At 38.3% G+C, this 27,604-nt stretch overlaps 1 protein-coding gene across 2 annotated transcripts in view; it reads left to right on the top strand.

Moving 5' to 3' along the window:
- The window catches only part of HAPLN1 (hyaluronan and proteoglycan link protein 1), a 67,603-nt gene extending 40,468 nt beyond the window's left edge, over positions 1-27,135 (top strand). Inside the window, exons 3-5 of one of the 2 annotated variants that reach the window (XM_016210332.2) lie at positions 15,880-16,248; positions 20,334-20,636; positions 22,700-27,135. In XM_016210332.2, coding sequence (XP_016065818.1) covers positions 15,880-16,248; positions 20,334-20,636; positions 22,700-22,989 — 962 coding nt within the window. In that variant the 3' untranslated portion in view covers positions 22,990-27,135. Of the gene's footprint in view, positions 1-15,876; positions 16,249-20,333; positions 20,637-22,699 lie in introns of both variants that reach the window. The other variant, XM_016210331.2, reaches the window with a different exon arrangement.
- The last annotated feature ends 469 nt before the right edge of the window (positions 27,136-27,604 follow it).

The following is a 27,604-nucleotide window of genomic DNA, read 5'->3' as shown; positions in this document are numbered from 1 at the left end:
CTAATTCATTCCTTTTACTTTTTTTATTGAAGTAACTGGTTTACACAAAAAAGCAAGCTTTACTCGTCCATGGAGTCTGCTAAAATTGTGCAATTAAGATATTAGCTTGTATATCCTATACTGCCCCCAGGGTAGGGGATAGTAATTTCTTCAACTACAGCTACAGGAAGAGATAGCTGCTGTTAACACTGTCTCAGTAACACTCTCAACTAATGCATTACACCCCTCGTTTCATGATACGCCGCGTCACACAGCTTCGAAATCCTTTGAAATGTGAGACCAGCAGGAAGGGTTTTATACGGAGTACCAGATCACACAAAATTGTCTCTTAAAAAATATTTGCGTGAGGTCCAAAAACTTTGTGTAGACTGTTAATTACCAGAAGAAGTTCAAAGATAATGAACAGACTTTTTTTAAACACAATTTTTAAGAAGACATTTACATAGACGGCAGAGAAATTGTATGACCATCTGCCCGCTAAGCAAGGCAAAAAGCAAAACAGTGAGATGGATACTGAATACGGAGCTGCCCTCCCTCACGCAGGCCGAGAGCCAGGCCTTCCTGCCTCTGGCGTTCAAGTGCAGGAGTTTTTCCCTAATGCCGCTTACTGACTTTAGACACTGGACAATTAATCTCTTCAAGCCTCAGTTCCCTCATCTGTAAAATTGGGCATAATCACAGTTTATTCCATAGAGCTTTGTAAGAATTAAATTAGATAATATTTGGATGAGTGCTCACTACCAAGCCTGGCACACAGTAAGCTCCCAACAGATGACGGCATTGTCCGCTCCTTCACTTTCCTCGTAAAAACGGGCTTTCCAAACTTAGGAAGTTTTCCTTTAATATACTTACTAGGTGAACACAGAGTGGCTAAATGTTACTCTCTTAAATCAAAAAACATTAAAAAAATAATAAGAGGAATATTGTTCCATTCTATGTAATAAGTAAATTTTACTGTCACCTTCTCAAAAGATAACACAATAACATATTTTTAAAGAAAAAATTGTCAGGAGTTTTTCTCTGTGGGTAGAAAAAATAATGTAGTATATCTATCTACAACCTCTGGCAGAAATGGACAGTCCCCACTCAGTGGGTTGATTCCTCCTTCCTGTGAGTCTCAAACAACTCCTCAGCTTAGCATGGGTTACTTTTTGTTAAAATGCTCCCTTTCCTTCTGGGAGTGTCAGCTTTATATAACCCCACAGCTGTATAGTTGTGCCTGGCACATAGTAGGTGCTCAATATGTACATGTTTATTGAATAAATGAATGAGTGTAATGGAATATATCCAAATTACCACTATCATAATGATCATTTCTTAAATCCTGTGGCATCCATGGCATTTAGCAACGCAATCATACATTGTGTAGGCTTAATGAACATTAACTAGATGACTGCTTTCATTCTAAGGGTGACGAAAGCTAAACCATAGTCCACAGAATTTAAGAACTTATGAGGACTTTGGTATAGAGCATCTAGATCAATGTCCCATCGGACAAATAAAGAAATCAAGACCAAGAGAGTTTACGTTTCTTGTCTCAGGTTGCATGACTAATGAGGAACAGTGTCTCTTGGCTAATCCTTCCCCCTTCTACAAATATGGACTCATTTCTCACCTTCTTAACGAATTTTCTCTGACTACTACACTCTGCCCCTCCTCGGACCCCGATCTCTATCACATCTTCTTTTCTTTTTCTCGGCAGCACTGGCTAAAACCTTTACTTATTTTTATGTGATCATTTGTGTCCACCTCTGCCACAAGAAAACATGTCAGCTTCACAAGGGCAGATACATTTGATGTATCCCAGTCACCTAAATCAGTACCTGGCACACAGTAGGCGATCAATAAGTGTTTATTGAATAAATCCAGGACCAAAGTCCAGGTACTATTCCTAATCAAGTCCTTGCCAGTCTTTACAAATCTCAGGGAAATATTTTCAGTGCACAGAATGAGAGGCAGTAAATGAAGAATTATGAGATCGGGCAGCCAATTTTGTTTGGCCGTGTGCATGGCTCCCACACTGCACACAGCACCTTACACTCCACGAGAGGCCACCAGAGGCAGGACGTGGCAGTCTTCCTGGTGTGTGAATGCAGCTTTGAAGGGTAGTCAAGTTATATTTGGCCACTGTACTGCTATCCTGTTCCTTATGTAATATCTGCAGAGTCGGGATCTAATGGTGCAGAGTGGATCAGAAGGAGTGGAGGGAATTTAATAATGCATGATCACAAACCATCCACTGAGCCAAAGTTTAATCGGAGAGCTAGATAAAGTGTTACTCCGGCTTAATTTTCTCTCTTCCACTTAAAACTCATTTGGATTCTATGAGTCTATTATGAAAAGTTAAGTAAATTCATTTTGTCTTTTTAAGACAGAGTATGCTATTTGCAGCCACAAATGCAAAATCCACAAATATCAAGTATATTTTCCAAATGGCATTTAGATAAATACATACAGTGTTAATAATTCTATCTACAAATTATTAGCTATACAGATAGCATCAGAGAATTTCATCATGAAATTATAAAAATTAGCAATATCATGAGTATTAGATGACCAGTTCTAAAATCTCTTTTACTATAGGACATGAAGTCAAATATGTCATAAGAACCTACTACATTGAACACAGGCTTATCATTTGTTCAAACTAAAACTATCACCATATAAATATAACAAGTCCATATAAACATAATAAACAAGCCCATATGTGTATGTACATACGTAAAAATACTTATATACTGCACACATTCATATATATACATATGTGTGTATATATATATATATATACACACACACACACACACACACACACACACACACACATATACTTATTCAAGCTGCAATTCAAGCTGCTATAATAAAATACCAGAGACTGGGTGGCTAATGAACAACAGAAATTTATTTCTCACAATTTTGGGGGCTGGGAAGTTCAAGGTTATGGTGCTGGCAGATTCGGTGTCTGGTGAGAGTTGACTTCCTAGTTCATAGATGGCCATCTTTTCTCAGTGTGCTCAAATCACTGACCCAAACAAGGGACCTCTCCCAGGTCTCTTTTATAAGGGCACTAATCCCATTTATGAAGGCTCCACCCTCATGATGTAACCATCTCCCAAAGGCCCCACCGTCAAATATCATCACATTGGGGATCAGGTTTCAACATATGAATGTGCAAGTGGGGTAGGGGAGGGAACAAACTTTCAGTCTAGGGCAAGCACCTATTATATTATAAATAGCCACTGGGGATAAAATGATAAAACACATGGCTTTGTCTTTGTTGAGCTTATAGTCTAGTGAGAGACAGACATTACTAGAAATATCAAACTATTGACTAAGATAACTACCATGAAGAAAATTATGGAATGCTACAGAGAGAAAATAACATTACGTGGTATTACTTTAAACAGAAGTATTCAAAAAAACAGTATCTTTAAATTATAGATATAAGTCCAACATGGTAATATCTTTCTTCAACTATATTGTTGCTACACTAGATAAACACAGCATATATTTATACATATATACACATACACAATGGTTATGAAGAGGAAAAGCAAGGAATGAAGTGACTATAGATTGATACACAATTTCAATAAATCCCTTCATTTGTATCAGAAATATATCTATTTTCATACCAACTCTGCATCTGCTAGCCCATGTTCTAGTCTCTTTTGCATTTGTATGTTCTTTGGAGAAAATCTCATTCAGGCATTAGTTGAATATTGGCCTCCTTTCCCAAAAGCACTGAGATATGGTAGGGCAGACCAAATCCTCAGTGAGCTTACTGACAATATCAATGCAACAAAGGTAACAAGAAAGAAAGAAAATGAGGTGTTAACAGAGGGGGAAATATGGAGATAAGCATCATTAGTTACCAAACAAAAAGATCATAAGAAATTTATATCTGTACTCAGTAAGGTTTTTATCACTTAGTAAGTTTAAACCCATAAAATACATACTAAGAATATTTCTAAACTTGTTATTGAGTGACCTAGAATGCTGAATTCTGTTATTCTGTAAAGCATCTATTAAAACAATAAATTTTGGAATATTTCCATGTTTAAAACCTATTTTTATATATTTTCTAATCTTTACCTGAGTATATGTTTATTGATTTTTAGAGAGAAGGGGGAGAGAGAGAGGGAGACACATCGATTGGTTGTGCCCCCACGAGGGATTGAACCCACAGCCTAGGTAATTTGCCCTGACCAGAAATCAACAGAAATTGAACCAGCAACCTTTTTGGTATACAGGACAATGCTCCAACTGAGCCACCCAGCTGGGGCAAAAACCTGTATTTAATTATCTTTTCAGGTAGCAACAAATTCACACTAAAAGCCATTGCGTTCTCTGTTCCATCTTGGGTGCTGAAATTGGCAAATTATTCAGGAAGCCAGTGATTAGTTAGAAATTTTCCCAAATACAAAGAAAAATTCATTAAATAGAGAAGCCTTGCCCTTTGGTTGCAACTGTGCAAGAGCCAATGTTGACTCATTGGCTCTGATCTGTAGTTTAGTGGCTTAGCATCAAAGTAATTTCAACATGCTATTTTTCTCTGACTTTACCAGTATTAAAAAATAGATTTAGATTTCTTTGTTGCTTTACTTTTTTTATTTTAAATGTAAAGTGGAACATTACTGTTTTAGGAGAATCTTTTAGAATACAAAAATTTACCAAGATGCTAGGAAGTTAAAATATTCAATGAAGAGATTATCATAGTGATCATATCAAGGAGGAGGGAAATCTTTCTATAGAAATATTTTTATTTCAAAATGAAGACACTGAAAGCATAAGAAATCTAAAAGTTCTATGAAATTACTTCAAAAAAATTTTGTTATTTTGTATTGCCACAGTGTGGTGGCACTAAACATGTGTGCCCTCAAAAATGATTATCAAGTAGTCAGAACAAGTGGTAGCCATTTGAATCTTGTTTTAATTAAACATGTTGGCTCCTTGACTTCAACGCTTACTTAGTGACAAATAGTCACACGCTTAAGCTCTGGGTAGTTCATTTTACGTGCTCAAGGATTATGTGAAGAGCATTGAACAATGTAGGTTAAACGAGAATTCTCCCTCCCTTTGCCAAATGCTGTCCATTCAGAAGGGACAGGCTTTATGGATACGAGCACAGAAGGGCCGCAGTCCATGAGATGTGAAATTATCACAGTGCGTTGAACAAGGAGCATTTACTACAGTCAAGTGTGTGGACTGTGTGTGGAGGTGGAGATAATGGAGAGTGTTATCTTGTTTCTAAAAAGTGACTGTAAATTGCCCTGATCGGGTAATTCAGTTGGTTAGAGTATTATCCCAAAACACCAAGGTTACGAGTTCAGTCCCCAGTCAGGGCACCGCAAGAGCCAACCAATGAATGCAAATGGAACAGCAAGTTGATGTTTCTCTCCTTTCCACTCTCAAAGGTCAATAAAGGAAATGACGTTTGTCTGTCGTCTCAGAGTTACTGAATGGTGATTAAAAAACAGGTGAAACAAAAGATATACATTAAGGATTGGTGGATTTCCTTATAAATTATAATTCCTATTACGTAGATTTCTTTGTTTTCTCCTATGGCTACTTTTTTCACAGTGGATTTATGATGATCTGTGACTTACAATGTTGCTAGTAAAAGACAATGAACACTTTCATACCAGTTTTCCTTGTGTGTTTTTTAATTATTATTTTTAAAGTTTTCTTCCCCAGTGTAAGACTTTCTTGTAATCTGACAGGTTTAAATCTCCAAAGTCTGAATAGGACTTTTTTCCCTCTGCCCTTTGCCTTGTCTTTATCACACAAACATTAACCAAGGGTCTTAAAACACTGAAAAGCTGATTAGATAGCAAATACTTCATTGAGATGTCTCCATGTAAACAGAATGCCTTATTTTAAAAGATAAATAAAATAACAGTTTTTATGGACTGCCCAGAGTAGATTAAAGTCAAAGCGTGCTCTAAAACCAAGCTTTTTGAACTTCAACCTCCTTTCTTAGAACTATGTATTTGGCCTGCACACATAATTGAAGAAATAAAAATAAATGAATATGGAAACATAAATCTACAAATGATTTTAAGGAGGAAAAATTCTGTGAGAGATCCTGAGGGGTCTTGGGATGCACCTCGCTGAGATCTGCATGAGCTGGAGCCGGTCACAGGGGACAGCGTTCTGGGTAGAAAGAGTGAGGACTTCAAATCCTCTGAGACAGGAAGAAACATGGTGTTTTCGAACCAGAAGGAAGCTGAAGGAACTGCAGCCTGGCAGTAGAAAGGGTGCAGCTTAAGATAAGTTTGGAGGAGTGAGCCGGAGTGAGACCATAGTACTTTCTATTTGGTTTAGAGTACAGAGTTCTAAACGCTCTTGAAAATGGTTAAAAAGCCTTGAGCAAGGGGATGATGTAATATGATTTACAGAAACAAAAGACCATGTGAAAAATGGATTATGGTAGGCAGAGAGAATAAAGATGAGACCTTTAGGAGAGTCTTGAGGTAGCTGAGGTGAGAAATCATGGGGGTGTAAACCAGGATGGTAGCAGATAGGGGTGAGCCAATTTGAAAACAGAAAACTGGAGGTAGAGATAGCAGCACTTGCAGGTAGAGAGCACGGGAAAGGCGCACATTAAACACGCCTCCTGTGCCTGGGCTTGAATTCATGGACGGATGATGGAGACATAAACTGAACTGAGGAAAATTGGGAGAACAGATTTGGACATTCAATCTATGACCAGCAGGTAGTTGGATTTATTAAGTTTGATGTTAAGGAAAAATGTGCTGCTAGAAAGTTTGGAATCTTCAGCACATACATGGTATTTATAGCCATGGGACTAGATGAGATCACCTGAGAAAGAAGGAAATGCACCTAGAGGCCAGGAGATGGCCCTGGTCTGAGATTTGGAGACCCAGGGCACCAACAGGTGGACAAAAGGAGCATGCAGGTTCCCAGATGCAAATGCTTCCAGAATTTGATTCCTCACTGCTGATGTGCGGCCCTTGTTTTTCTCATATAATTTTTTTACAAAATATAGGTTAGTTGCATACATTTTAAAATAGAGTATTTTGCACGGAAATCTGCATTTGTAGTGTCTGTTGAAAAATCCAAAACTGTGTTATTTTTCAGCCTGCATTCCTAGTGGACAGCATCAGAGGGAACGGTTCCTGCTTTTGAATGGGACGTGTCCTTCCCACTCCCCGTTCTCAGGGCCGTAGTGCTCCCGCCACCCCTTCAGCCTTGCCCGCCTGGGCATTTGTGTTGACTGACCTTTCATTTAGTTTGAGCACTAAGCTTAATGCTTGGCACATTGAAGGCTAAATTCATGACTGTTTATTAAATAAAGAATCACAAGATCCCTTTTACCTTGAGGACTGACTCTAGGACAGTATTCTTTTGATGTCTTTTATACTAAGTGAAGACATTAACCATATCAGCGTATAAAAGCAACAGTGTCCTTTCTGCAAATTACAGATAACTTGACCTTATATTTCACCGCAAAGTGGAAGTGGTCTGAGTAGAGACAAGTAGATTTGAGATCTACCCCTCTACCACATGAAGACATTTCCAATAATTAAGGACTGTGGTTAATTACAACCTAATGAAGAATGACTCATGCAAATGTTTTAATTTCCCCATGCCTTTTGAAACAAGCCTCCATTACAGTTAAAATCCTGCAAAGTATGTTTATATTAGGAATGCCATTCACCATGTTAGTGAAATGTTCAAATTTTATTTTCCAATTTATTTTCCTATAATGCATTCCTTAATCTCTCTATCACTGTGATAAGCCCATTTTCCCTATTCTAAGTCTAAAATAATAAAAATTAACTATATTTCTTTATCCATAACCCTTTGATAACATGGAAATTTAAATTCTGAAAATTATTAACCAAAGCAGACAATTCTGAGTTGACATAAATACTAAGATTGTCCCTAGTTCTGGGACCAGTTGTGTTGGATTTACCAGTGGCAATAATATTAGTACAGTAATATTAATTACTATGTGTGATGCACAATAGCTGAGTCATCTCATTTAGTCCTTCCTGCAACACTGTATAAGGGTGGTTATCGTCACTGAAGTCAAGAAAGGCTCACTCGCTTGCCTCGCCTGGTTAATGTGTGGTAAAGCTGGGATTCAGACTCAGGCAGGCCAGTTCTTGTGCTCCTACCTCACACAGGAACCACACCTGTGCCTTTTCTTAGACCCTTTTAAGTAAGCAGTGGAGAGATCAGCCCCCGTTTTATTTCATTCAATTAATATAATTATGTTCCAGAAGAAATCAAATGACTATGAAAAAAAAGTTTGATCTTGGACCTCGGAGAAACTTTTCCTCCAGGCCCATGGTGATTTTCTCGAGGAGGCAGAGGAGCGAGGTGGGGCGGGGTGGCAGCTGCAAACAAACACATTCCACCCCTGAATCCGAGTGATCGTTGTCTGAAAGCCCCATGGGAACTGGAGAGGCGGCAGAAAGAAGTTGGATTATATAGACACAGATAGATTTCTTTTAAAGGCTTCTTAGTTGGTGGTCCTGAAATGCAGCCTTGTCCTGTTAAGAACCAGTGGATTAAGAGAATCATCAAGAGTTGAGATGTGAATTTCTCAGGAACTGGTAGTTCTTAGGAACTGTGTCTGAGAGCGCAGGAAAGAAGTCCATGCAGAAGGCAGAAGCTGTTGTATACCTGCCACGCTTTGACACTCAGTAACTATTTGTTAGTAAGAGCCAGCTTCTCTGGGGACTCCCGGTATGCCAGGCAGGACATCCTCAACATATGGCCTCATTTAACTCTCACCACGACCCCGGGAAGAAGGTGGTTTAACTCTATTTTGCTTATGAGGAAACTGAGGCAAAGAGAGGTTGTGGCACAATGTAAGGGGCACAGAGCATTTACTTTAACCAATAAATACTCACTGTTAAAAAAATAGATGAAATAATAATGAATGTGAAAAGATAAAAACCCAAAAAGAACTTAATCAGCAGAACAGAGCTAAATTCCCTCATCTTACTTCTTCCTGGTACAAAGAGAAAATTAAAAAAAAAAATTTTCAGGATATTAACAGAGTTTCAGGTTTACAGTGATTTTTATTAAAGTGTGTTCAATTGATCCCCTAGAGCTATTAGAAGGGCTTTTGATGCACATTTCAAGAGAGAAGCTCACCTTTTGTCAGATTTATATTGTGAAGGTTTGTCTAAAATACCCTTTGGGGAGAGAAAAAGTTTCCACTGTTCCTGAATTTTTTTTTTTTTTTAAATATTGCCATAGAACAACCTCTAGGCTCTAACATAGTGATAGCATTTACCCTTTATTTTTTACTCTGAAACTTGGATATAACAATAACATGGTATACATTCATGGTCAGCATCATCCAAAACAGTACTATATTTTGGTGTTGGGTAGTTTCCCATTAGAGTAACAATTTTCTTAAGGCAAGGAAGGGAGATGGATGTGGTCAGTGAATACCTAAGAAGATGCTCCACGGTACATCAGGTCACATGATGAAGGTCTCGACCAAAAGGACATATGCCATTTAAAGAAATTGTAAAAACACAAGTCTAGGCAATTTGGTTCAGCCATAGATTGATTGCAAATAGCAGGGCACAAAGACTCTACAATGGTTAGAGGGAAGTTAAGGGTAGGGGGTGGGGTGGATGAAAGAAGCAAATTCTTGTAGCCCGTGAGACGAAAAGGCAGAGTCACGGCTGGTGAAAAACAGTGGTGAGCACTTTACAGCAAAGAGCAACCTTCACTTACCTGTTTGCAGCACTGGGCTTTTCCTTTATAGTTCAAAACTAGACAACTGGCAGGACATTTGACAACAGCATCTTTAAGGAACAGGAAGTAATGAAATAAATTTTCATGTTTTAAAGACATGTTTAAAGATAGGGATTTTATTAACAGAGCAATAGAAAAATTATCTTTTTTCTGCAAAAAAGATAATCCTTCAATTATAACAATATATTGCAGTTTTGGCTACCAGCTTCTTAAGTATCTTTTCAGGAGATAAGGTTCTTTGGTTTATTTATTCATTAGTTAAATTCCCTCAACTATTTATTTTCATACCATTTTCATTTAGTTTGTGCATAGGTGATACATTCACATGGTTCAAAATTTTAAAAGTATGCAAGTATACACAGTGAAAATCTCCCAAGATTCCACTAATGAGACATCTACCTCACTTTTCTACAGGCTACTGAGGTTATTAGTTTCTTATAAATCCTTTCAGATATAGTTTATGCAAATATACCTACTTGTTTTGAATTTCTACAAGTGGTAAGAAGCACCACATATTCTTTAGGGCAGAGTTTGAGCTTCAGATGAAAGCAAAGACAGGCCAGGGACAAATCCAAGAAGGTTTTACACTCAAGTAGTTGAGAGCAGAGGGCAAAATGGATCCTCGCTGAAGCTTCTCTCCTGCCCCTTTGGGTCCACCCTTCCTGAGGTGCTGGGTCACAGAGAGACTCAGAGCCCTCTGCATTCAGGAGTAACTGGGGAAGAAACTAAGCCCTGTCTCTGACAAATTAAAAGTAATCAGCTCTCCAAAGGGACAGTAAAGGTTGGGTGGGGCAGGGGGGCAGCAGAGACCAGGGAGAGGACCAGACACATCAGGATCATAAGCCAATGATGGGCACTGACTCCAGGTGAGCAACTTCCACCTGGAATCTGTTCCAGGTGAACAGATTCACTCCAGTCTAAGGGAAACAAAATAATTACAAACAGTTCAAGTTCAATGAATAAGATACTCCAGATTTTCCTCTAAACTATTTATCCTACTCAAATGTAATGTGTAAGGTGCAATGAGAGACCAATGTCAAAATTAGGCATTCTGCTTAAAGATTGTCTTTAATATATATGTTTAATTTTTTATAAAGTGTTTTCATTTTAGAGTGATATAACTGCATAAAGCAAATAGCAGGTCTACTGCTATAGCTAAGCACAGGCTGTAGGCACAGTGGTCCCTTTCAGTCACAGACACTAGCGCGTGCCTGGGACTGTGTTGCTGGGAGAGGAACAATGTGAACAAGAGGTGGAGAGGGAGACAGAGTGATTGTTTTCAGTACTATGCAAGCACAGCAGCAAGGATACAAATCCGGCCTGGCTGCTCATCCGCAGGCAGGTCGGGCCACCCTAATGGAAGTAACAGCTTTCAGTGTTAGTCTTACACATCCAAACCCAGCACAGTGATAACAGATGTCACAAAAATAGGGAACTATTTTTAAAACCTGTGCAGTTTTCTCAAATGACTCATCATGGAGCTGACAGTTGAGTCTCTGCCTCCCAGTTTGGAATGTCAAGGAGGAATTAGCTTTCTGTTTGGGGTGATGAAAAGTTTTGGAAATAGGCAGTCATGACAGTTGTAAAACACAGTGAAAGTAATTATAATTTTTTTTAAAAAAAATATGTCTTTATTGATTTCAGAGAGAGGAAGTTAGAGGGAGAGAGAGAAACATCAAAGATGAGAGAGTCATTGATCGGCTGCCTCCTGCACACCCCCTGCTGGGGATCGAGCCCACAACCCGGGCATGTGCCCTGACTGGGAATCGAACCTGGATCTCCGGGATCCAAGGTCGATGCTCAACCACTGAGTCATGCCTGGCTGGGCAAGGTGAAAGGAATTAATGCCACTGAAATGTACACTTAAAAATGATTAGCCTGGCTGGTGTGGCTCAGTGGTTGAGGGTCGACCCAGGAACCAAGAGGTCACTGGTTGGATTCCCGGTCAGGGCACATGCCTGGGTTGTGGGCTCCATCCCCAGTAGGGGGAGTGCAGGAGGCAGCCAATCGATGATGTTTCTTTCATAGATGTTTCTATCTATCCCTCTCCCTTCCTCTCTCGCTAAAAATCAATGAAAATATATTTTTTAAAATGGTTAAAATGGCAAATGTTATGTATATTTTACCACAATAAAAAAATTCAATGATGGTGATAGAAGGGAGTATTTTTAATGTTCTAGTTTAGTACCTTATTTAGCCATATTATATTCCCCAATTTTTTGTTTTTGTTTTTACATTTGATTGGTCTAAGAAGTCCAAAAGTCTGTAGGCTACTTCATCTATACACCAGCAAGAAAGTAACCAACCAAGACTGATTATTTGCACAATCCACAATTTATTTTGAAAAGAAAACTTTGATCTGTAGCAGTGTCTCCTCTTTTCTGTTACTTTTATAACTTTTGGCAAGGAACGGCCAAAAAAAAAAATCACCTCTTTAATAGAACTAAGAACAATAGGTAATAGTCCAATACCAGATTTCTAAGTTGTTTTTCTGCAACTAATTGTTTTTGCTCTGTTGTTTGAAAGGCTTTAGCTAAATTATATAGCAATACAAAGATCAGTTCTTTGGTCACGCCACTGCTTTTATAATTTCTGAAACTGAACAAGGTCCTCTGGGTTCACAGCAGAATCTGTAAAGTAATAACGAGGCCCTGCTGTTTCCCCTAAAGACAAATGTGGTCTTTGAAGGACATAAAATCTTTCAAGTCACTGTCATTGAAACTCACTAATAAAATATGAAATTTCTGTAACTTACGAATTGAACTTAAGAAAAATTCAACCCCACTTCAAAAAAAATGAGCATATGTAAGCTGCGTAGTTTTATTTTTTATATTTTTTACAAAAAGTAAACAAGCAATACTCATTCTGATTATCAAGGTTTATCTTTTGCATTATATTTGCTTTGCAACTGCATGTTGATCAAACAGTCTTGATTTAAACATAAATTCCAAACTGATACAGGCTTTTACATCCAATGATCAGAATCAAAACTTCCTCCAGGCAAGCTATCGCAAAGTTTGTCATTGGCACTTTCAGTTCTCTTCCCTGCTCTTTGTGCCTTCCCCCTTCCTCTCCAACTCAGTGTGTTTCCTGGTGGATCACTATCACGACAACCTTCCATACTGAACCTGATAAGATTCTTAAACTCAGTGTTCTCATGACATAGACCTGTCACTCAAATAGCTAAGCCCTGGTAGAGCCTACGATGGAACCCAGGGCTCCTGACTCGCTGGCCAGTGCTCATGCCTATGTCTTACCTGTTCTGTAACAGGCCACTCCCCATCCTTGTTCAATGCTCTATAATCTGCACTGTGAATCTTTTAAAAATAAGCAAACTAATAGAACACAGTATTCTCAATAGGCCATGTTATGGGTTTCAGTTAATGAACATTAATGGCTCTCAGTCACTCAATGTGTTACGTGCTACACATCTTTCTTAAGGTTCTTTGAATTTTAGTCAGGGACTTCTGGCATCTATTACCTCAACATCTAGCCCCCAAAACATAAAAATAAAAGTGGTAGAAATGCATATACTCTGGCAGACTTGTTAGAAACATTGTTTTGTGGGAAGCCAGTGGATTTTGGTGTTTGCTCAGTTCTCAATATTATACCACAAAGTCATCGTCTACTCACAATGCTGGAGTGCAAGGAAATAGTACCTAAGTAATCAGAAGCTTATACTTCTAAAACACTACAAGATGATTTACAGTTAACCACAGAAAAAAATTAGAAGTCTCAGTCCTTTGCACAAGAGTTTTGATCTTTGCTTTAACTCTTTAATTTATAAAACACTCAGATCTTGTATTCATTCTGGAACACCTTATGATTACGCTAAACCACAGAATAATTTCCAAGTTTCCTGTATAACACAGGTGGCGTTTTGTGTATTTTTTTACTCCCAATGGATCAAATCTTTATAAGTAAGTGAAACTATGGAAGGTTAATATTGGCCAAAATTATGCTCAATATCAGGCAGTATCATACTTGAGAAATACTGTGGAAAATCTATGCAGTAGGAATCGTAAGCAGTGAGTGGACACTTACTTTGGGTCAGCCGTTATTTTAAGTGCTTTATGTGTCTATTAGGTCAACTATATATAGTAGCTATTACTACCCCCAATTCACATCTAACAAAATTGGGGTTTAGACGTTGCACAACTTGCTCAAGGCTACAGAGCCAGTAAATTAAGGAGATGAAGTTAGAACAAGATCTCTATCACATTAAATCCCTTGTTCCTAACTACTGTGATACCCCCTATCTCAGTGCATTTGGGCATTAGTTTTGGTTTTAAAAAGCTTAAATCATGAAACTGCAACCTCTTGTAGCTTTGTGTCACGTCAAAACTTGAGTCCCAGCAGGAGAAGGCCCAGGCCCCAGGTGTCCTTCCAAGGGTCTGGGTAGGAGATGTTCCCTATGGCCCTCAGGCATAACTGAGCAAACTTAGTCAATAGCTCCTTTTCCTCCTTCCAGAGACACTAGAGATATTTAGGTGGAGCTTGGATGCAGGCATTGGGGATACTGTAGGGGAAAAAGTATATGTAGGGTTGAGTTGGATAGATTTACCTTTCATCTCTTACAATTCAGTGGTCCTAAATAAGAAGATAAAAAAACAGAATCTAAAGATAATGCTTAATGAGCTGGGTTCATTTTAATTAAGCCACTGTCCCTTCTATCTCTCTCTCTCTTTTTTAAATATCTATTCAAAGTGATGTCTTTGTTAAACTTTTCAGTTTCTGAAGATTGGGGCTGATTTATACATGAAATTATGTTTATTTTTCAATATTACATAATTCTGATTGCTAAAAGATAAAAATAGAACCACTGTATCTATTTTGTACACTTTTTATTTTAAAATTTGAATCCTGTGTATGCTATTAAATAACTGAATTTTGAGGTTTGTCTGGAGGTGAGTAGCTACTCTTCATGGTGTCTTGTGTATCTTAAATGATTCATGGCCAAAATTTACTCAGTGCCTACCTGCCTAGGGCTGGAAGGGCTACATGAAAGGCAGTTTTGGCAGCCTTTGAAAGCTGTGTACAGATGAGAAGCTATGTGTGTCCAGGAGTTCTTATATCACTTTCTCATTTTCAAATCTTGCACATCCTCAAGAGTCCTTGTCAAGGTCAGAAGCACAATGAGCTAACCAGGGGAAGCCCCGGAGAAAGCCAAGATCTGAAAATAACGGCCGGCTCTCTAGAGAACCGCAGCCCTGCTGACTTGGCAAGCTTGGGCTGCTGCGGTCCTCTCTGGAAGGCAATGAAGGCCTTGGAGGAGGGCTTTCAAAAGGGCAACGAAAGGAAAGGTGGATGTGATAAGATAACTGCACAATAAGAAACAGTAGGAAACAGAGAGGGAGGGAGTAGAAGGAGATTTAAGGGAATAAAGGAATGATTATTTGGTTAATCAGAAAATAAGTATAACTTTGGGTACACTTTTCACATGCAAGTTTTGAGGAATATATTTCAAAATCTGGAGGTTTTATAAAGCATTCACTAAAAATGCCTTTGTGATGCCTGACCTTTTGTGAAAATAAAATATATACACGTTACTGAAAATGCTCCAGAATGGCATTTTAATCACAGGTATATGTTTGAGTAGAAGCCATAAATGCGTGGCCATTCTAAGTTCTTTGGCCAGAAGTATAATAAAAGTTAATCATGTTGTTTTATGCTTTTTCCATAAATACAATACAGATTTATTGTATTAGAAAGCTCACCTAGGAAGAGAGAAATTTGCCTACACATGTTTTGGTTTATATTGATGGTACTTTGTCATTTCTCTTCCTCTTATTTCTACATTTTTTTATATTTAAATGTAAAAAAAATTTTATTATGAAATCATCAAACTTCAGATGACTATGGAGTTATATATCCAATATTTCTCAATAATTATAATGCACATCCTTCCTTTTTTCAATAGTTTAAAGGATATGGCTACCTTATAGATGTCCTCTAAGTATCAGAGGTACCTTTCCATGTGGCTCAAAGAGACTACTGCCTAACAATGCAGAGGAGCCCATCTCCCAGCGCCACTGTTCATCAGATATCCTGTACAGGTAGCATATTTTATTTCATTAGAACGGCTAAAAGTGTATTAATTGTTCTCGTCTTTCTTTTTTTTAATTACAGCAGAAAATGGCCCCCATCTACTTGTGGAAGCAGAACAAGCCAAGGTGTTCTCACACAGAGGTGGCAATGTCACACTGCCATGTAAATTTTTTCGAGACCCTACAGCATTTGGCTCAGGAACCCACAAAATCCGCATCAAGTGGACCAAGCTAACTTCAGATTACCTCAAGGAAGTGGACGTTTTCGTTTCCATGGGATACCACAAGAAAGCCTACGGAGGCTACCAGGGGCGAGTGTTTCTGAAGGGGGGCAGTGATAACGATGCTTCCCTGCTGATCACAGACCTCACCCTGGAGGATTACGGGAAATATAAGTGCGAGGTGATTGAAGGATTAGAAGATGACACTGCTGTGGTAGCATTAGATTTACAAGGTAAGTATCTATGAATCATGTCAAACTCAGAAATTATAGTTAATCATTGCTCTTTTTTTCATGATGAGTAATGTCTAGTGGTTACCATAGTGAGGATGTGAGAAACCAAAAGTCCATTCATAGCACGTTTTTCTATTGTTTTGTATTTTGTAATCTGTATGTGATTCCAGCTTTCACATTTGAAATGTACACACAATGGTTCTGTGCAAAATTGAAGTTATTTGCAAGTAGGAGAAATGTGCAGTAGAAATGAATTAATAATATTCAGAAACTGCCTTATGCTATTTAAAATTTAAATCTCATTACATAGTTATTAAGAAATTCAGATTTGATGCTTTTTTATTATACTTCTAAAATTGTCTCCGTTTTGAAATAATGGCAAGTTTTGGGAAGGACATCTGCTGACTAAAATGCATGCAATTGTATTCTGTGAAGTAACTGTGAAAGCTCAATTTAACAGTAAAGTAAGCTCCAAATTTATGTAACTATTGTTGTAAAGAAGTAATTTTTTTTAGTGGTCACAAGTCTCTTAGACATTGAATACCAAGTGGTCAAGGCATCTGGGGCGAGAGATTTTATTTTTTACGTATATGATACCTTCAGTAGGTTCAAACTCAAAATGTATAGAAAGCTAGCTGATAAAAAGTGTCCCTGTCATCATCCTGTGTCCCCTCTGCCCAAAGCCCACCCTCTAAATGCCCCTCCAGGAGGGGTACTCTTCTCCATGGTTTCTCGCATGTCTCAAAACTTCTTATGTTCTTGAATTCCAGACTTTCTTTACACTGGAGGATGAGCTCTGGCTGCCTTGATAGAATACTTTCCTTCCTTAGCCACATAAACTATAAGTGTGTGTTTGCTAGAAGCTTCTTTGACATCCTAGGGTGGATTTGTGCCTTTGGAAAAGTATGTGTTTAGTCAACTAGCCTATCACTGAAGATCTGACCTCTGAAGCCCACAGAACCCCATCACGTGTATGGAGAATTATTAGCTTTATGTAACTAATAAACTACACGATGTCGTAAAAGTGCACTTTTATGACTTTCTCATCTTTTAGTTGTAGTTCTTGGTTCCTGATCACATGCCACCTTGTGCTTTCAGGTTTTATTAATTCAAATTAATATCCATGAACATTGGTGAAATGGAGTCCAAATACGCAAAAATATAGTCTGAGGACTTTCAGAAATAGAAAAGTAATTTTACATATGTACGTAGCACTGCTGGGCACTATGAGAGGCATAGAGGAAGGTAAAATATACTTCACGGTCTCTGCCTTTTAATTACTAAATATATTTACTTTATGAAGTTATTGAAATTTACTTTAGTTGCTACATGTACCATGGTATGAAAACCTTTTATATGTCTAACAAATTGATATTTGCCAACAACTAGGATGAATTGGATTGTGTAATTATAAATCTTAAAGAATGTGTTTTCAAAACATATTTGGACTGACGAAACTACTCACATCGTTTGATACTATTCATTTCCATGTGATGTATCATCCTTATTAATCCCCTCTGTAGTGATGCATACCAGACCTCTGTGGGAAAGTAAAGAGCTCTTCATTATATCTTGATATATAAGTATAAAATAATTATACTTGGAAAATAACTATACACCCTTCTTTTCACCCATGAAAGTTTAACTTTCCTTGTTTTTTCAAAGTGCTGGATGAAAGCAATCACCATTTGCTCCATGATTCAGCTGTAGAAATTGCATTTTCCCACAGAGCCAAGAAGGTTTCTGCAATCATAGTCTTAGATGTTCAAACCTTAACAAGCTGGAAGTAAAATAAGTAAATAAATAAATGCTAACAAACTTGTAGTTCCAGAAATGCCCCTGCTTGTAAGAGACATCTGAGTGTTGAAATGTATGCACTAAATGTGTGCAATACAGTGAAGCTTTTAAAATATTGGCTGAGTAAATGTAGAAATTAACCTCAGTGTACTAGGAATGTGTCCTTTCCAGCATCGAGAATTAATTTAAATGTATGTATACCTTTTAAGTTAATAAAACAGCAAGTTGATCATTTATTCCTACAATTGAAAACTAGTAAAATTTTAATATGGGGTTTCATTTTGACTTTCAGAAATGGTTATTTGAAACTATGTTAAATGTGAAAGGAACTCAAATAAAAATATAGTACACTGGATTTGGATCTGAATCAATCATATTTCAGGAACACTTAATGTTAATTAAGGAGAAATTACTAAAAAATTTTTTTTTCCTAATGCCCATGAAAGTCCACTAACTATACTGCAGTGAATTTAAACCCAAGAGATTGTCTTGGTTTATAAATTATTTTAAATTAAAATATTCTACAATCTCTACTGTTACCATCTTGAGCCATTTGGGAAACAGAATTTAATCCATATGGTTTCTTTCTCTCTCCACATTGAGATTCTTTGAGATTTTCTCCCACTTAATGTTCAGCTGCCAAAGAAATCTCTACTGGACAACTTAAGCGTTTTGCGTGTTTTTTTTATAGCAGCATCCCTGGGGTTGCTGAGGAAAGAGAATGAAAGGCACACAGGACAGGGAGCACTGTCTCAGTTCCTTCCCAGCACTCACTGGACTCTTAGCTAGATGCCTGGGCTTAGCTCTTCTTAGACAGAGTCACCTCCAGGCTTCCCTCCCATCATCACTGCAGGGGGCAGCGGCACCCCAGAGAGTCTTTTCCTCCTTCACTTTGGCTCTGATTCAGCTTACAGATCCCTTAGCCAAGAACCTGAGAAGGCAGGATGAGATCGGGAAGCCTTCCTGGATCTCTGCCTGCAGTGGACAGTGCCAGCTGGACTGCCCTAGAGGGACAAACGTGCCCTGCAGAGGCCTTTGGCGGACGCGACTTGATCTAGGCTATTGAGATTTCTTCTTGTAGAGTCCTCCAGGACAACTGGTCAATGGGAACGTTTCCTGTGTACTGGCTACACTATTAGTGAATTGTACATTCATCGTCACTGGGGTCTGCAGTCTCATAAAAATAGTTCATGTGATAAAATTCACCTAATTACTGTCAGTGGGACAATTTATTATATTCCACATGCTAAATTATTAACCATTTCTAATTATGTTCAAAAAATCCAAGGCAAGGGCTTGAATAATCACACTAAATGAAGTATCTTTTAGCATCTATGGGGGAGACATTTTGATACACTGTTCTTCTTCAAGTCCAGCAAGGCGTACAACTTTGCTTTCTTATGTAAGCCTTGTCCTTTAAAGAAATAGTGCAGAGAGATGTAAGAAAACTCAATCACCCCTCATGATTATTTGACCCAAAAGAATGCATTTGGAAAATCATTGTATCTCCCCAGGCAAAGCCAAGTGCCAAGTCACACCATTTACGTTTCCTCAAGGTTTTGCCCTTTAAAAAATTTAACTTAATTCTTTGGCATTAACTTAATCAACAACAGATGTCTATTCTGTATCAACCTTGTATAGGACAAGTGTTGGGAAGGTTTTTGTTTCTATTTGTAATAAAAAGGATTTCACTTTGGGGGTTCTCCAAATCAGAAGCCTTCTAAGTGAAAGCTACTTATCTGCAAGTTTTTAGGAGCACGTGTAAAAGCAAGTCTATATCTACATCTGAATAATCTAACATGTTTGTTTATACATTTAAAGGACAATATAAAATGAATTACTAATTATATAAGAATAATTACTAAGAAAAAAATACCTTCTCTCTTGGCACTATGTCTACATCCCCTACCATGCTTAGTATTCAATATTGACTTTTTCCCAGGCAAAGGGGGCTCAGAAATACATTTTAGGGTTAGTAACCAGTAGCAGGTGGTAAATTATCAAGGGCTATTTGAAAAATATAATCCACAGGAGAATCATTTCAAAAAGGAGAATTTCAAGGCTCAGAGTTGAACCCTTAGCAAGAGAGGTAAATCACTGAAGTTATCAAACCACATAACACACCGTGACATGTGCAGAGCTGAGAGGCTCTTTGAAAGAAAAGGGACCATGAGAAACCATTGCAAGCTGTCCAAAAACTACTCCTTCATCTTATGGAGATTCTATCATGTTTTTTCGCCTGTTACTTTTGGTGCCACTAATAATCCCGTGTTTTCTCCTTTGGACAGGTGTGGTATTCCCTTACTTTCCACGACTGGGGCGCTATAATCTCAATTTTCACGAGGCACAGCAGGCTTGCCTGGACCAGGACGCCGTGATCGCCTCCTTCGACCAGCTGTACGACGCCTGGCGGGGCGGGCTGGACTGGTGCAACGCCGGCTGGCTCAGCGACGGCTCCGTGCAGTACCCCATCACCAAGCCCAGGGAGCCCTGCGGGGGCCAGAACACAGTGCCTGGGGTCAGGAACTACGGGTTTTGGGATAAAGATAAAAGCAGATATGATGTGTTCTGTTTTACATCCAACTTCAATGGTAAGATATTAACCGAATTGACTTCTTTCCTACACCACAGACTAATATGTATTATGACGCTACACTTGACTTTCAATCTCAGAGGTGGCAGTGGGCATAGAGGGGATAAATGGTGATGAAAAAAAGAAAAGATAAAAGCTTTGAAGTATTGCTCCAGTCTGAAAAGATGTAAAAAGTCCTTTGATGTCCTAATTTTTTAACAAATCCACAGAAGTCAGGCAAAAGTGTATCTTTCCACTATTCCTAGGTTTTACTGCATCTGATGCTATGAAATAGTTAAGCTGTGATGTTGTCTGGGGTCTGTCTCTTATTGCCAAGGATGCTGCTGCTGCTGCTGCTGTGTGCCCTCCCTGGGACACATCTCTCTCAGTTGAAGTAAAGGTGGCTTCTGTGTTGTGTTCTCCTTCACTAAATTATAATGTCAGTATATTCATAAATGATCAACAAAGCTCAGGATGAAGAGAGCTTTGCATGAAAAATAAGTAGAAATAGCATTGCATGTGCAAGCAAAAGAAAAGAGGTCCAGGTGGCCTCAGTGTTGCTGACTGATTCTTTGCATTCAACATAATTCCCAACCTTACCTTGAGCCATCTAGATCTAGCTACATAATGTGTGGCCTAGTGCAAAATGAAAATGCTGGTTCCTTGTTCAAAATTATTGAGAACGTTAAGATGGTGACAGCAGGACATTAAACCAGTCATGAGACCATGTGTACCTGCACAAGTCACACACCCATGAAGCAAACCCTGGCTCCATCATTTATATTTTAGTTCCCTGGTAAAATGCTTTGGGGGAAAAAGGCAAGGGATTGGGGACCAACAAACATTCTGTAAAGGGCCAGATAATAAATAATTTTTACTTTGTGGGCCATATGGCCTCTTTTGCTACTACTCAGTCAATGTAGCTTTGTACATAGCAACACAAAAGCAGCCACAGACAATATTAATGGGTGGGTATGATTATGTTCTAATAAAACTTCACTTGACTCTAGTAGTTTGCCGACCTCTGGTGTAGATGATAGAATTCACCCTCTAGCTAAGGTTCCAATGGCCTCTGCTCTTTCTCCAGATCACATCATCTTAGTCTAGAAAGAACTGGCAAGCATTGGTTTACACTTCAATGGTCTATATTTAATGAGGGGCAGGGAGACACCACATTACAATGTATAATCAGATAAGAGAGTGATTATATTCTACCTGAAAGGAAGTCTGAGACAACTTTCAAATCGGCATGTGTCACTTCAGTCAGTTGATGTCATATTTTATACATTGTATGGATATTTAATACATATTGAAGGAATCTCAGTAATTAACACTATTCATTAAGTGGGGGAGACTAACTTGCTCTTTCTTGTGAAACAAAAAAAAACAAAAAACAAAACAACCAGTTAGATATCAGTGTCCCTCCAGTTAGGTATCAGTCTCCCACAGAATAAAGTTGAAAAAATAAATACAGGCATCCTCCTTGCTAGTGAGGGAGCAGACTGGGTGCACACCCCGCCCCAGTGCTACTCATGGCAAGTGACTTCCTGTATTTTTTTGCATTTTCATACTGTAGCCTTTGAGGAGGAATAATGCCTCATTGATACCTGTCATGAAAAGCGCTTGAGGGCTTTTGATTTTCCAAATGCACTTTCATGTCAGGAATGGTTTTGATCCTTTCACATTCAAATCTTGCCTCTCCAGAAACTTGGGCTGGGGTTTCTGGAGAGGCAACCCCAGAATTTAAATAGCTACAGCCAGAATTTAAATAGCTCCTGCTTTCAGCGCGGACCTCTTGTCTTCCCCAGTGCCACAGAAGGGCCTTTTAGTCACTAATTAGCCAACAGAAACCGCATCTGTCATTTCCCTTTTCTTGTGCAAAGCTCTAAAAGGCCATGGATTTGGGGGCAAGAAAATCAGCTAATGTAATGCAGCGCGACTTAGGGGCACTACCTCTGATGGAGGATGGGACGTCCCCCCAACCTTTCCAGGTGCCGCTCCGCCCCGAAAGCCACCCGTGTTCGGGGCTCGCGCGTGCCCGTGGCGCAGCCGACTGACCCCTGCCCTGTGCCCTCTCCGCAGGCCGCTTCTACTACCTGATCCACCCCAGCAAGCTGACCTACGACGAGGCGGCGCAGGCCTGCCTCAAGGACGGCGCGCGCCTGGCCAAGGTGGGCCAGATGTTCGCCGCCTGGAAGCTGCTGGGCTACGACCGCTGCGACGCGGGCTGGCTGGCGGACGGCAGCGTCCGCTACCCCATCGCCCGGCCGCGGCGGCGCTGCAGCCCCAGCGAGGCCGCCGTGCGCTTCGCCGGCTTCCCCGACAAGAAGCACAAGCTGTACGGCGCCTACTGCTTCCGCGCCTACAACTGAGCGCGGGTCCAAGGGCAAGGTCTTTGGGAACATGGGAAAGGTGTGTTTTTTCCGTATGAACTCATGCAAGTTACCAAAACTGTGATAACCCTTTTTTACTTACTGTAAAGAGTCATTTTCATAAAGATCAATTCATTAATTTGTGTTTGTAAAGCTATCATTCACTATATATTATAAATTAATATAATTTTAAGGGGAGCCCTACATCAGGAGGCTGCGGAGCCAAGCCGTCGAGGCTGTATCATCCCACGAAGTATCCGTTCACGGGCGGGGCCTGCAATAACCTGAGGACGGCTAGGGTTAAGTTAGGAAAGTAAAGCTACTCAGAGCAGCAGCTTCCACAAGCACAAATTTTACACATTTGTACAATTTTGAAATGCACTACAGTAAACAAACCGGAGCAACAGGTTTGAAATACAGGCTTCTTTACATAAACTGAGATCCTGAGAGGTCGCACAAAACTCAGTCTCACAAGGGAATAATCTACATTTTTCTAAATGTTCCTATTTCAAGTCTCCAACAGAATATTTTACTCTTTAAAATCCTGCCTTTTTGACCAAAAAAATAAAAATAAAATTCATATGGACTCCAATGCATAGTAAAAAGCACAGTTAAAACTCCTTAACAACCCCATTTATATGAAGTATGAAATTTAAATAAGCATATGATATTTAACCAATGTGAGAGACTCCTATCTTCTTCTAATTAAAACTACACATGCCTAAGAAGAATCGTCTTATCTTTTGAGTAGCTTTACTGAGTTATATTTAAATTCTAAGGGCCGTTGGCTAAGCAGCATTTAGCATCTACTCAGGGCAGTTATATAGATAAACTGCTGGACAGAAAAATTGTAAAATTTAGCAGCTTGATTTTATGTTAGCCTATGAGATGTTATTGTCCTATAAAAATAACTTTAAACTATTTAATATTTTCTTCTTATTTACGCTACACTGAAACATTTAAGTCATAAGAGGAATGGATAACTACACACTTTCCTAACCAAGGAATAAAGCCCTAACTTTCAAAATCCTTATTTTTTTATTCGTGTATACACTAGAAAGCCCGACTGGTGCCTGTGGTCGGGGAAAAGTCAACCAAGTCATTCTAAGCCTTCCCCCGTAAGAAAATGTGGTCGGTGATGTCAACTTCCTTGCTGGTCATCATTAGGTGTAAATGAAACACTGAAGCTGTCATCACAGAGTTTACACTAAAATCATCAGGGCTGTAAGTGAAAGGGTAAGGCCAGCTTCAGAAAAACAATTAGCAGCTCCAATCTTAAATAAAGCTCTGTTTTCCTGTATTTTTATGACTGTTGAGACCCCACAGGGACCAATATTTGTATTCAAATTACATTTTATGGTTTCCCATTGTTTCACAATGAGTTCTAATAAATGGGATTTAGTATCATAATCCAAGAATGACATAGCTGGTGTGCTTTCATGAATGTTTTTATGTAGATTTTCCTCCCATGAACATGAGTAAATAAATCTGTTTCCTGAATTGATTGTGGTTGCATTTAAAGCTCTGTAAGAATTCTAATAAATTTACTCTCTAAATGCAGAGTTACATGTGTGGAAGATATAGAACAATTGGAAGTCCATACAACCATAACTATACTCATACATTATCTAGACAAAATATTGTAAATAAAAGTAGATCACTTCTTTTATTAAGAGCATAGCTGGCAATTTTCAGATGCTTTAATATTAAAAGATGACAATGTATGCATGCACATTTTTACATTAGGTTGGATATGCAGATTGTACAAAAATTACAAATATAAATCCAAAGAGAATGTGAGGTTTAACTCAAACACTGCTGATACAAATAGAACTCGAATGTTTAAATTAAAAATACCTGAATGGTCTGGAATAAGATGAATATGTTATTTAAAGACGGGACTATCTCCAAAAGGGTGACTCTAACACCTCGACTATAGGGGTGAGCTCATTGGAGGAAGCCCATACTTGAATGATTATTACCCACGTTACAATAATTTTATTGGAAATGCAAGTGGGAACAAATTTTTATATTGAAGCAGATATATAATTTTCAGTTATTGCTGCAGAACTCTACCTTTATAATGTTAAGCATAGTAGCTAGCATTTCTTAACTTTTGAATACTTACTAGTATAGGAATTGGTGCTGATCAAAAACTCTGGACTGACTTTTAGCTGATTAAAATCTATACTGATTGCACACCATTTTTCCAAGCTTGTAAAAAAAATATTTAAAAAATGAATACTGCCGGGCAGAATTTTTATCTTCTGACTTCCCCCGAAGGATGATGATCCCCTTCCTTACCCTTTTGAACTCCTACTTGAATAATTTTATTTTTAGTGTTATCATTTTCCATTTTTCCACCAAATGTCTATTTTCCTACTTCATCCCCCAAGATATCTCACTGAGATGTTGGTTATCCTAATACAATTCCAAACAGAAAGTCAGTACAACATTGGCTAATTCAGAAGTTGCTCCTCAGATGTGGGTTCCAAGAGTATCCGAGAGATAAGATGGGACTCTGGGTTAGGAAATCTTATTTTGATCATTTTGTCCCTAATTAACACTTGTGGCCCATATTAGCAACAAACTTTATCTTCAAGTTTCACTGAGACACCTACATTTGAAAACCCAACAATAAGAAATGATTCATATAAAAAGACAGTAGGAATGGAACCAAGTTAATCACATTAACACTGGAAGGCATCTTTTAATGACTGCTGCCATATTTTATCACAGTAATTTTTAGTCAAATAAGGTATTTGTAAATTTAAACTTTTTCTCATAGAAAGGGGGCCGGTACCTGTTAAAGTTTTATTTTATGCAATAATATAGTCGCTTATTATTTTGGCAATGAAAAGTAGACTCAAAGGAGATTCCAATTTGGTTGCTGGCAGCCATCCTGGGTTTCTTGATTTCAGTGCTCCAAAGAATATGGTGGTCTCATGGAGTAGGTGACCACTGGGAAGGAAGGATTAAAGGGAACTGCTGTCAGTTTTAAGCACAGAATGCATCAAGCACGATCAATGGATAACTGACAGTTTTGTCGAGAAGTGTGCTATAGCTCACTACTGCCAGAGCAGCAATGATGTACAACAAAAGAAATAAAAAATACAAAAAGTCAGTAAGCCACCAGACTAAAAAAAAAAATCAGTATTTAAAGGCATTTAATACCTACTGGGTACAAATCTGAGGAAAAGAACCAATCTGTATTACAAAAATAATGTTTTTATTTTCTGTAAGATACAATGAACTGGTAAACAAACATTAAAAGACAATTTTGTGTTACTGCAGTATCTCTCGATTCTTCTGAGTTGTATAACCTTAGCTATTATTCTTTGTGTCAAACTCTATAAGTGCATTATTTAAAAAAAGACATTTACTCATTTTGTTCTAAAACACGTGAGTTCAAATTGTAAACACATAGCAATTTCCATTTCCTGGGATTTTTGCAAAGTTAAGGAAAAAAGGAGTGTATCTATGGTGTTGCTAAATCAGCAGTAGTACTATCCCCAAATCTACTGGATTTTCCCCCTTTTTATGTGATGCAAAGCATAATTTATTTTGCTCATTGATTAGCAATTCCAGAAATCTGTGGTGTTAATGATTAGATTAAAATACTTGAGATACTTTATGACTTCAATTATTAGCGTTGAATTAAAAGATTTCTGTTTTCATAGTAAAATCCTTACACTACAATAACAAGGGAGGTGTGTTTTTTGTTTTTTTTTTAATATTTCCACCCTTTTTCTGAATTTTCAATGTGGAAAATAGTTTTTCGATTTTTTTAGTATATAGAAAGGATTCTTGGTTGTAAGAGTCTATTGCTGGTACAATGACTTGAACACAAACACACCCGAAACATTTTCAGTCGTTGACATTCAAACAAAAAGTGCACTTAAATTTTTCCCATTCTAATTTGGAATACATTGAAAAACCTTCGAGAAGAAAGTCTGAGGATAATATGAAATTAAAGCATCTTCTTTTAGTGTTTAAATTCTCACACAGATGAAGTATATCATTTTTACTTTGCCAGCAAATTTCATGTACTGCTACAACTCGGTCATATACAAAATCTTCTTGGTACTAATACTGAAGCGTCCTATGGAGTTTCATAATGCTTAAATAAAAACAACTTAAACTGTTCAGATGTGATGTCCTTAGTTCCCAACCAAGTATTAGACAAAGCTTAACACTAAGACTATTCTTGAGTAAATGGACCCCATCCAGGATAATCAGGTTATGTTAGGAGAGTAAGGAAAGCAAAAGATTATTGGGGATATTGGGGAGACATGAGTGAACTAAGAAGAAACTAGCACCGGAAGTGTAAGAAAAGAATATTTCCTTTCCTGTCTTGGTTTTTTGGGCTGTCCATTTAGGATTCTTTAGAGACACAACTTAAAATACCTCTGTCGCTTTGCTTCTCGGGCGGTGATAGATATATCAGAAAACTGACAGCAGACTACGTGCCCCAGTCTTAGGGAGGAAATTCACTACACACATTTTTTGTCCCCTGAGAAGCAAACAAAGCATTTTTATTTTCTCTATATTTCTTTCAGGCCAATAAAGTTGTGTCACCTTCATGACCACTCATCATCTGAAACAACTTGGGTCA

Source organism: Miniopterus natalensis, chromosome 3, assembly GCF_054644295.1.
Source record: "Miniopterus natalensis isolate mMinNat1 chromosome 3, mMinNat1.hap1, whole genome shotgun sequence".
NCBI lineage: Eukaryota > Metazoa > Chordata > Mammalia > Chiroptera > Miniopteridae > Miniopterus > Miniopterus natalensis.
The sequence above is the reverse complement of the archived record's forward strand: the minus strand, read 5'-3'. Positions and strand labels throughout refer to the sequence as shown.